This window comes from Echinops telfairi, unplaced genomic scaffold (assembly GCF_000313985.2).
Source record: "Echinops telfairi isolate 266 unplaced genomic scaffold, ASM31398v2 ScPeMD7_1;HRSCAF=3_0, whole genome shotgun sequence".
Classification (NCBI taxonomy): Eukaryota; Metazoa; Chordata; class Mammalia; order Afrosoricida; family Tenrecidae; genus Echinops; species Echinops telfairi.
In genome coordinates this window covers 90,360,327-90,372,269 of record NW_022103896.1, presented here as the reverse complement: position 1 = coordinate 90,372,269, position 11,943 = coordinate 90,360,327, and the positions used below count along the sequence as shown (strand labels likewise).

The 11,943-nt window shown below is 39.7% G+C and overlaps 2 protein-coding genes and 1 pseudogene across 9 annotated transcripts in view; 2 read left to right on the top strand and 1 right to left on the bottom strand.

Annotated features, from left to right (window-relative positions):
- ASPH (aspartate beta-hydroxylase) overlaps positions 1–10,953 on the top strand; it is a 151,104-nt gene extending 140,151 nt beyond the window's left edge. For 7 of the 8 annotated variants that reach the window (XM_045286544.1, XM_045286479.1, XM_045286519.1 and 4 more), the window contains one exon: positions 3,946–4,175. In XM_045286544.1, coding sequence (XP_045142479.1) covers positions 3,946–4,096 — 151 coding nt within the window. In that variant the 3' untranslated portion in view covers positions 4,097–4,175. Of the gene's footprint in view, positions 1–3,945; positions 4,176–8,172; positions 8,346–10,871 lie in introns of those variants that run through there. The other variant, XR_006679740.1, reaches the window with a different exon arrangement.
- CLVS1 (clavesin 1) overlaps positions 7,363–11,943 on the bottom strand; it is a 111,143-nt gene continuing 106,562 nt past the window's right edge. The window contains exon 6 of the mRNA XM_004697581.2: positions 7,363–8,499. Within this exon, the coding sequence (XP_004697638.1) occupies positions 8,412–8,499 (88 nt within the window). The 3' untranslated portion in view covers positions 7,363–8,411. The remainder of the gene's footprint in view (positions 8,500–11,943) is intronic.
- LOC105979262 lies at positions 8,984–11,882 on the top strand (annotated as a pseudogene).

Genomic DNA, 11,943 nt, shown 5'->3' with positions numbered 1-11,943 from the left:
TGTGTGTGTGTGTGTGTGTGTGTGTGTGTGTGTGTAGTGTTCATTATTTTTTACTGTTTTTTTTTTGTATGGGACAGAAGGGACAAATATATAGAGATAATAATTGATGTAATAACTTTTGGGGGATGAGGGCAGGTTTAAGAGAAGTGGGGAGCAAATAATGAATACAGGTGGGGGAGGAGGATGCACTAGAACTGCGTGTGGTGATACACATACAACTCTTGAAATACAATTGAACTATGGACGTGTATGATATGCAAAATTTATCCTGATTGATCATGTGCTGTTACCATTATATCATCATTTTTATAGTAATTTGATAAATTGAGGGGTCTTATAATGTTTTATCTTGTGGTCAGACTTTCTTAATAACTTTTGACAAACCAGGGATCATCTTTCTTCTCTGTCAGAGTAAGAGGAAATATAAGGGAAGCACTCATTGTCATCCAGTCTATTCCAGCTTAGCAACCCTACAGCACAGAGTGGATTGCTCCATAGTGTTTCCAGCCTGTAAATCTTTAGGAACCAGACAGCCTCGTCCCGCCCACAGAGTGAATGGTGGATTTGAACTGTAGTGCAATACTTATCCTGCTGTGCCACAAGGGCTCCTTAGGAATGAAAATGAGAGAGCAAGTAGGAATCAAATAGGACATGTCTCCTCATTGGGCTTTACAGCCCTACAAAAACATCTTCTTAATAACCCTTTGGGATAACTCTCATATTCTTTTGGTTAGTAACTCTTTACATCTATTGATATCTGAATTAATTCAAGTTCGCAAAGGCACAAACCAGAGGTTCTCAAATCCACTCATACCGGAACTGTAAGGACTAAAATGTTTTTCAATTCACGGGGATTCTAAGTTAATACATGAGTGACTTTTTTTAAAACAGTTTTTCTCTCACAAAATCATCTGAAATTTTTGGCTTTATCAGACCTCCCTAGTGGAATATAGAATTAAGTACAACCTAGAGTTTTTCTATGTAGTCTTTTAAAGTTCTTTAAAAATTTTTGACATCCACCTCCTTAGAAGTTGTCAGTATTCTTAAATACAAATTCCATAGGGAATACAATGCCTGTCATGCCGCCTCCTACCATTATCACCTTTGTCTTTTCTCTACATTTTTCTTCCTGTTTTGTAATCTGTACCAATGATTGAATATTGCCAACCACCATGCTAGTCCTCACATTGATTTTTCAGATAAAGAAACAATGGCGCAAATGTTGTCAAGTAAATCACTCAAGGTTACATAAAAAATAACGGCAAGCCAGGAAGTTTAAATCAGCCTCCCTCTTAGGGCCATAACCTTTTCATTGTGCCCTTCTCTCGTACTCTGTGCTGTCCCTTTTTCTTACCCCAGGCACCCCCTTCTTTTCTGCCTGTATTATAGGCTTCTCAGTCGTACCCATTGATGTTACTTTAAATCTACCACCAACACCGAATCTTAGCAAGTACTGCCCAATTTTTCAGAGAACAATGTTGTTTCAGTAGTAGCATTTTCCCCATCCATGCAGATGATCAGGTTCAATTTTCTGACCAGTGGACGTCATACACAGTTACCTGCCAGTGGAAGCTTGTGTGTTGCTCTGTTACAGCACATTTTTCAAGTGGAGCTTCCAAACGAAAATGGACTAGAAAGAAAGGACTGGCAATCTGCTTCCAAAAACAAATGAATGAAAGCAATGGTTCAGTCTACAACCAAGCATGGGAGTGGTGTAGGACCAGACAGTAGTTCTTTCCATTGTGCATGAGGTTGCGATAAGGCGGTCCAACTCTACAGCTGATAACAACAAACTCTATATACTATAGATCACATTTTTTCTTAATTGCCTTCTTTTTTTAGCTTTGCCTTTCTTTTCAAGTCTCCTTTTACATGCCAAGGATACAAGTTTGATTTATTCTACTGTTCATTCCAAAGTTTGTACGTTTTTGTCCTTCTTTGAAGTTGGGTGGAACTCAATTATCTTTGAACTTCCAGATTAATTATGTCAAGGATCAATCAATACATGTTTACTCAATGTGAGACAGTAAACTCGGTGTGAGAGATAGAACACAATGATGGAAGAAGTTGAAGTAGATGTTTAAATATTAGTTGTTTTGTCGTTATTTTAATTATTTTGGAAAAAGTTTCTTCAGATTCATTTAACATGTCACTAATTCTGAACTGACACATGTTTGCCTCTTCTCCACCTGACAACAAGGGACATTTGGCAAGGAGTTTAGATAATTTTAGGAGCCCAAGCAAATGTTCCCTAGTGGTGTGGTGGGTTATGTGTTTGGTTGCTAACCACAGATTCGGCAGATGGACACCACCAGTTTCTCCATGGGAGAAAGGTGGGTACTCTACTCCCATAAACAGTTGCAATCTCAGATACCTACAAAGACACTTCTGACCTGTCAGATAGGGTTGCTATGAGTTGGAATCCACTCAATGGTGATGATTTTGGTTTTGGGGTGAGAAAGTGGTGCAGTAGTTAAAATGCTTAGCCATTAACTGGAAGGTCTGATTTGAACCCACCCACCTTTCTGTCAGAGAAAGATGTGTAGTGGTCTGCTTCTGTAATAGTACAGCCTAAGAAACCCTACGGTGGCAGTTTCATTCTATCCAGTGGGGTTACTATGAGTTCAAATAAACTTGACAGCAAAAGGTTGTTTGTTTGTTAGAGATCATTTGGGCGATTATAAATTGGGAGACGTGCTGTGGATCTTTATGGATGTTGCAAAGCATCCTATAGTACACATGAAAGCCCCCACAATAAGGAATTATCTGCCTCGGAATATCAGTTAGTGCTGAGTTTGAGAAACCTTGCAATACGTTATAATGCCTAATTTAATGTTAATTCCCCAGTAATGAGTAATGAGCATAGTAAGAAAGAAATGATTTTCTTAGGGAAAACTACCTTACGAAGTAATAACTTAAAATTGAGCTCTCATTCTTCATCCTATAGTTTTAATTTGTGCTAATCTAGAATATAAGATTTCAAATGCTTAAATGGAATTTTATGTCTAGAGAAAATTAGTAAAATGTTCATTTAAAAGCATAACTTAGCATTTAGTACATTGCCAGATAAGATATATTTTTGAGAGTATTAGCATAGCTAATACAATGTCTTTGAATTTGAGAAGCATATAATTCTCCCCCATAGAGTTTCTTCTTTACTACCTGATTTAAGCTAATACTATATTTAGATCTTAGTCCGTCTCCCCATATCTTGTGAGGTAGTGTCGAAGGCATTCCAGGTGTTTTGCAGCATTGGTTAAAACTGTCCCCAGATAATCAGTTTTCATAGCATAAGCAACACCTAATTTGATCATCTGCTTCCAGGTTATGGGGCTCAAGCTCCTGTCTTCCATAGATGGCAAATGGAATGAGTTGAAAAGAGAATTTCTTGGGGCAGTTGCCTGCAAACAATGTGCTAGGTATCCCCAGGGAGAGAGAGAGCTCCCACACCCACCCTGCCCTGAGACGGGACAAATGCCCGAAGGCCAAACCCAGTGTCTGAAAGACCCTGGAAAAGAGCCCCTCTCCGGCTTTGATCAGAAACAAAAGCAGGACTGGCAACCCTTCCTACATCGTTAGTGGTAAATGAAAATTGATGTTCATAGTAAGAATCCTGAAATTACTTTCTTAATCAAGAAAATAATAAACTCTGGCTTATGATTCTAATTATTTCCTTATATTTACCATAAAGTGATTTACTTTACGTAAGCATGAATTATCCTCGGACATCCAAGGTCCCTGGCACAAGCACCACACCTCAGCCGAAAAGCCTACTAACTTGCTTCCAAAAAGATTAGAGCCAGGGAAACCCTATGGAGCTGTTCTACCTCGTAACGCACGGGGTCAGCAGGAGTCAGGTGACCCCATGTGTTAAACCAGGTGGGGAGTTCTTGTTTATCTGAACCCTCCAATGCTGTGCTCAGAAGTCCGTGTTTTCCGTTCCAGGACATGGGAAGAAGGCCAGGTCCTCATCTTTGACGATTCCTTTGAGCACGAGGTATGGCAGGATGCCTCATCGTTCCGGCTGATCTTCATAGTGGATGTGTGGCATCCAGAGCTGACACCCCAGCAGAGGCACAGCCTTCCTGCAATTTAGGCTGTCTTTTTTGTTTTTAATCATTTTATTAGGGGCTCATACACCTCTTATCACAATCCATACACACATCAATTGTGTAAAGCGCATTTGTACATTCATTGCCCTCATCATTCTCAAAACATTTCCTCTCCACTTAAGCCCCCAGCATTAGGTCCTCATTTTTCCCCTCCCTCCCCGCTCCCCCCTCCCTCATGAGCCCTTGATAGTTTATAAATTGGTATTTTGTCATGTCTTGCCCTGTGCGACGTCTCCCTTCACCCACTTTTCTGTTGTCCGTCCCCCAGGGAGGAGGTCACATATAGTGACCGATTCCTTGTAATCGGTTCCCTCTTTCCAACCCACTTTCCCTCTACCCTCCCAGTATCGCCACTCTCAGGACTGGTCCTGAAGGGATTTAGGCTGCCTTGCAAGCACAGGACTCACTGGAAAGAGGCTGTCTCTCTGGTTCTGTCTCCTTGGGTGCAGGGAGAGAAGTTGGAACACCGAGGCTCTAAATTCCCTTTACTTGAAGCTTGAACACTACTAAGCTTCTTCATAAAGCTAGAAGACACTAAAGGCAATCATTGCCTACCTTCAGCTTATATAGGAAGTGCCTGGCTGTATTGCATCCCCTGACAGCACAAGTGTGAGGCTCATATATAAGGTGAATATGAATATATACGATAGGGTATACCTTACCAGCAACATATTTTGTTGTTTTTATGTAGAAGGGTCTAATTTGATTATAATGAGACTATATGTAGAAATTGTGGGTGGAGATCTGTAGTTGTAATTTTTCTATGCATTTATATTTTTATAAGGTAGCTAGGATATTTTGTCACCTTACACAATTATTTTTTTATAGATTATTTTAATAGAAAGCTGTGAACAGGCTTTATGGCTAGCTATTTACTTATGGCTTCCCTTACAAACATCCACTTTCCTCTTTTAATTCTTCTTAGTAAAAGACATTTATGCAAATTCTCCCACATGAAGGGCCAAGGTATTATTATGCAAATGTCTATGAACTGTGATGATGATTCTGCCCCATAAGTGTTGTTTTGTTGTCTTCATTAAGAGTGGGTATTCTAATTAATTGATGCTTTTACTGTGCTAATGGAAAATATAATTTTCTGATCTCTAATAGGAATTTTCACACAGGGAAATAACATGGGATCATTTTATATTAAGCTATAAAAATGTCACATATAAATGTTTTAATACCAAGTATTAGAAGGAAAGGAAAAAAGTAGAATTTATTAAAATAAAAAACCCCTCTGAGGATCAAGTAGATAAGAGGCTGCTAGGGTATCAGGCTTCTCTGCCATCTATTAGACCATGAATTCAGAGTGCCACTGCATACTGTAGATGTATATAAGCGACACCCCCCCAAAAAAAAAAAAAAAGCCGTGTGATGCTTCAGGGGGCCTACTAAATACCAGTTCTTTGCGGCTTAAGGATGGCAGAGTAGAAGAGGAACAAAAAGGATGCTGGAATCTTTGTCCTGGGTGCAGGCAGGATGTAGGGATAGCTTTTGTCTTTGGAAGACTCTTGGAAGAGTTTGAAAGACTCTTCCATCTCTCTGGCTTGAGAAATGTATGCCATTTAAACATTGACACTTTGAAATAGCAATTATTATCTATAGTTTAGTTTTAATATTGAATGTAGAACATAGAAATATGATACAGTACACAACATAAGCATAATAGTTGAAAAATGGTCTTGTCTACTCATTCAAAAGATGATCAAGTTACTAATTTAATAAGTGTGAACTCATATTTTAAAAAGAAATCGAAATGGTAGCTATATGAATGTAGTGATACTCACATGGAACTCCAAGCCAATGTGAAGAAAAATGCTGAGGAAATGACGCATTGCCATATTTCATTCACAAGTTGAGACACAATTGTGCTTTCTTTTCAATCCAAGAACAAAGGACACATTCTTTCTCCTTAAAAATAAATAAAAATAGATGGAAATTCACACTTTTGGCTTGACCTTAAGGATGTTTGTTTGAGAATTTGTAAAATATTTGCCCAGTTCCCTTTTAGATGTTCAAAAAAATCCCACTAAGAGATAATGTTGAGAAGAAAAATGTCAAAATGAATCATCAACGTCCAGAAAAAAAAGCAAACTCTGGGTTAAAAGGTATTTGTGTACTTGAATATTTGTGTACCTGAATATTTATTGACCAGAGGGAGTTACTGGACCAAGAACATACAATCCAATGCTTGTGTTGTAACATTTGTGTCACTTACTGAATTTGGTTTTTATATGTATATTGCATATACAGAAAGAACATTGTAACCTTAAATTTTCATCATTGAGCATCAATTTGTATCCATTTATAGAAATTATGGAATAGAATAAGATGCATTAACTTAGTAAATTTAATATGGTATTTAAAATGGGTCACTACAGTGGGATTCTAAGTATTGCCATTTGAAGTGCCCCAATTATTAGCACTGCAAGGTGTTGGCACTAGTTGATTTCAACAGTATTTTAAATAACCCGATCCAACTATTTTATAAACTCATAATGAATTTTTAATTTCATTTTAATACTTTTTTCTTCCATAAGCCATTGTATATAATAAAAGTATTTTAGTTATTGCATTGATAGCATCACTTCAGTATTATTTTGTGATTTGAAATGTCTCTCTTTTAAAAAAAAAACAAACTTCATTGCCATATCGTTAATTCTGACATAAAGCAACCCTACAGGACAGTGGAAAGCTTCATCTTTCTCCCTTGGAGTGGCTACTGTTTTTAAACTGCTGACCTTGCAGTTAGCAGCCCAACGAGTAGCCCACTAGTCTACCAACAAGGTTCCTTTGAAACGTCTACATTGTGTGTGTGAAAGTGGCTACACAAGATGAATTAGTTTTATTTGTACATCGAAACAATTGCTTATTGTATTTTGAATTATCCTTCAATTGTATTTCTTCAAGGACATATTGCCTATTGAAATATGAAAATTGTTTCTGTTATTCTCTAACAATAGAAAAAGATGAAATATTAGATCCATTGAGAAAGTAAATGCTTATGATTAGTAATAATACTGGGGGAGACTATGACCAATTAAGTCACCTCTTTGAATTTTTTAGCTAACCATTCCCATATATACTGTATATAAAATTTAGAAATCATATCTTACTGCCCATTAACTTTAAAAAAATGTCATTGAGCAATACCTTGTAATACCAATAAATGTCCTTGCCGTGCAAATGGATGATATAAAAAACTATACAACTGGTTTTTGAAAACACGGCACAAGTAATGACATCATAACCTATGATACCTGTTTATTTTTAATCTAATTTCTTTTGAATGAGTAGTGGAGACACCACTTCTAAGGAGAATAAAGAAATAAAATTATCTTTGGCATTTCATCCTGCGCTCCTAGTCTTATTTTCACTACTTTTTTATGTATCGATTCCTTTCAGAGTACACCGTGATTGAATATTTACACTCAGCAACAGCAACCCTTTTCTCCACATATTTAACTAGTTGCAAGAGGGCTGGGGTTAAGTGGTTTGGTAGCTCTTTCTTTTGCTACAGTGGTGCCTCAAGTGTTATAATTTAAGTAGAATCATTTGTTCATTTGTCACTGAACAAATGTGTTTTCAATTAAATTCTCATCTCTGCAAACACATTCTGGAATAATGGGTTCTTGGGAAGCCTGTGTGAAACCACACTATTAAGATGAAGTAATCCCTATTTCAGATTGCGGGTATCTATTGTTAAAGTCAGCTTATTATAGTAAGTTGGTATAGCCTAGTAAATGATATGTAAAAATCACTTTGCAGGATCAAAGTCTGCAAATAGCCCAAGCTATGAGAACATACAAGCTGGATAATTTGATGCTAGTGATGAGGTCAGAGAAAATATTCAATAATAAAATTATCAGCAAAGCCATGGTCTTGGGGCTTTGCACTAAATTAAACTTGGCAATTGTGCCTGCACAATTTCATTCAGATGTGTAGACTTGAAAATGCACTTAATCTGATTAGCAAATTCTGGAGAGAGGCTCTTTGTGCAGTGTGTCCGGAGAGTCCTAATGTAGAGTATGCAACAAAATGTAGTCTTCTTTTTCAGTTCACTTAATAGCAGAAAAAGGGAAGGAGGGGACTCTTGGTTCATCCTCCAATCCGTCTGGAAAAGAGCATCTCTCAAGTCTTTACTCAGTTTTGGCATCTTGGACCGATGACTGATGACATTCATTCTCGGATGGCAGAGTGGAGGGTGTGAGTCAAGCTGGATGGCCGCAGGTGCGCTTCCTGGGTGGCGGGCGCCCTGAAGGCTGACGCAGGGGAGACCCTCTAGATGACTTGGGTTCAGTCCAGCGCCAGGAGTGGCTGGGTGTTCTCGCTCTCTCCCTTTTCCTCATGTTTCAGGGTCCCAGCTTCGACCACAGACTGAGACCTAGTAAAATGGGAGGGAAAAAGAAACCATTATAAACCATAGTAACAACCATTTGGGAAGTTTGGAGGTGTGCTTGATTGAAGAGTGCCCCACTCCAATTTATGCCCAGTCAGGTGATAAATTCTGCCCTCACCCCACAAATAAGTTAAAAGACCCAGGTACCTCTAAATATGGCCCTGATTGTAAATAGATGGTTCGTGATGTTAATGAGGGCATCCTAAGTAACACAGGTGGTATATCTTAAACCTAATCCCTTCTGAGTATTGTCTTTTTAAAAAAGTAGAATAAACGTAAGTGTATGTACACTGGGGGTAGACATGTCAATGCCAAGAAACTCGTAGGAAGGATCTGTCCTAGAACCAAAGCCCTCATTTGAACTTCTGTCCTCTCAAATTGAGACAATGACTTCCTGTATTTAAAACCACCCACTTATATTTTTGTTAGAGCAGCAGTGGGTAAAACCAATGATGTAGAGCCTGCGAATATGACTTTATTTCGCGGTAAAGTCTTCGAATACGCCATCAATTGTGAAGAGACCATATTCTGTTAGGGGGGCCCTAATCCAGTGACTGGTGACCACGTAAAAGGAGGGCATTGGTCACAGATACCAACAGGTGAAGATGGCCACATGAAGACAGAGATTGGAGTTATGCTACCACAAATCAAGGAATGCCAACTGCTACAAACTACTAGAAGTGAGATAAGATTCTTTCTTAGAGCCTTCAAAGAAAGCATGGCCCTGCCAATATTGGTTTCAGGCTTTTAGAAATATGAGGCAGTACACATTTCTGTTATATTATGCCACCATTTGTGGTACTTTGTCCTGTAGCCCTGAAACTAATTCAAAGGGAAGTCAGATTTTATACACCACTCTGCTTTTTAACCAAGACACACAAAACAACCACATATACTGTATATACTCAAGTATAAGCTGACCCGAATATCCACTGAGGCACCTAATTTTACCATGAAAACTGCATTAAAAATGTGCTAAACATATACAGCCACAGTGGTCAGAATCAGATGGTATTGGTATAATGGCAGGCCAATGGAAAAACTTGAAAACTCAGAAATAAAATCATCAGCATACAGAAAACATCTTTGATAAGGGTCACACACACAAAAAAAATCCAATGGGAACCAGATGCACTCTTCAACAAGTGGTCCTGGAAAAAATGGATATCTGCTTACAGAAAAGTGAAGCAAGACCCTTATCTCACTCCATGCACTAGAATAAACTCAAGGTGGATCACGGACCTCGAACTCCAAACTATTAGAATCATCAATGAGGGAATTGGGACAAACCTGAGAACTTTGGCATAGGGAATGCATAGGCTATCAGAAATAAGGAAGGACACAAACAGATAAGTCACAAATTGATAAGTGGGATATACTGAAGATAAAAATCTGTGTACATCGAAAAAATTCACCAAGAAAGTAATAAGAGAATCCACCAACTGGGAGGAAACATCTTTAGCAATGACATATCAGACAAAGGCCTTATTACTAAAATCTACATAATGTGCTAGCTTCCAAAAAGAAAAAAACTACCCACTGAGGAGGTGGGCAACCGATCTGAACAGAAGTTTCACAGGGGCAGAAATCTGAATGGCCAATAAACATATGAGAAAATGTTCCTAATCATTAGCCATATGAGAAATGAAATTAAAATGAGATGCCACCTAACACCCAGTTCAAAAAACTAGAAAGCAACAAGTGTTGGAGGGGCTGTGGGGCAACTCTCATCCACTGCTGGTGGACCTGTAAGTATGTACAGCCACTATGGAAATCTATTTGGTGATATCTAAAACAGATGGAAATCGAGCTACCGTATGACCCAGCAACCCCCCTACTGGGCATATACCCAGAAGAGGCAAGAAACAAACCAAGGCCAGACATCTGTGCTCCAATGTTCATTGCGGCACAGTTCACAATCGCAAGGAGTTGGAAACAACCCACATTTCCATCAACGGATGAGTGCATTAAAAAACTGGTACATACATACAATGGAGTACTACCCTTCGCTAAAAAGCAGTGATGAACGAAGGAAGCACATTGCCACATGGGAAGAACTGGAGGAAATCATGCTAAGCAATGTAAGCCATGCACAAAAGGACAAGTACAACACGAGTCTGCTGAGGAAAGCTTAAAAAAACCAAACCAAACCGAATTTGACCAGTGGGGGGTATGGTGAATGGACCCCAGAGATCCCTGAGCAGCCCACCCCCTAGTTTCCATCACACCAGGCCCCAGTCACCACTTCTGCCACTCTGAGCAGCGAGGCCTGCTGGAGGGGACAAGGTCATCGCAACCAAGGTTTGGGGAACAGTGAAATGGTTCATTGTAAGAAACGGCTATGGTTTCATCAACAGGAATGACCACAAGGAAGATGTGTTGGTACACCTGACTGCCACAAAGAAGAAGAACCCCAGGAAGTCCCGTCGCAGTGCAGGAGATGGCAAGTAGGTGGGGTTTGATGTTGAAGGGGTAAGGGCGCGAGGCCGCAGATGCTGCAAGTGCCGTGGCGTTCAGTGGAAGCATTAACTGTGCAGCAGACCGTAACCATCGTAGGTGTGGCCCGCGTCGCAGGGGCCCTCTGTGCAATTACCAGCAGAATTCCCAGAACAGTGAGAGTGGGGAAAAGAAGGAGGGATCGAAGAGCGCTCCCGAAGGCCAGACCCAAGCAGTGTCCGCCCTACCGCAGGCATGGTTCCCACCTTACTCTGTGTGGAGACCCTATGGGCATCGACCGCAGTAAGCCAGGCCTCCTGTGCAAGAAGTGATGGAGGGTGCTGACAACCAGGGTGCCGGAGAACAAGGTTGACCAGTGAGACAGAGTATGTATCGAGGTTATAGACCAAGATTTTGCAGGGGCCCTCCGCGCCACCTACAGCCTAGAGAGGATGGCAATGAAAAGGATAAGGAAATTCAAGATGAAACTCAAGGTCAGCAGCCACCTCAACGTAGGTAGCATCCAACTTCAGTTACCAACAGAGACACTCAGATAACCCTACCACAAAATAGCAAAGAGACAAAAGCAGCTTAACCACCCCAGCTGAGAATTCGTCCGCTCCTGAGGCTGACCAGGGTGGGGCTGAGTACATGCAGCTTCCCACCTATACCATCATCCGGTTTAGTCATCCAACAAGAAGAAATGTGAATATGACATTTCAGCAATAAGAAATGAACATAAGATTGGAGCTGAAGACCTTAAGTGCTTGCCTTTTGCCCATTGACTAGGTAACTAGAACTATCTGCATTATCTCTGCAGCATGGGGTTTTTATTGTTTTTTACCTAAGCAATACCATTACTTTTTGATCATGACATACGTGTTTTATTAAAAGTCTGGTTTTTCTCAATACACCTTTGAAGGTTTTTAAATTGTTTCATATCTGGTCAAGTTGAGATTTTTAAGAACCTCATTTTTAATTTGTAATAAAAGT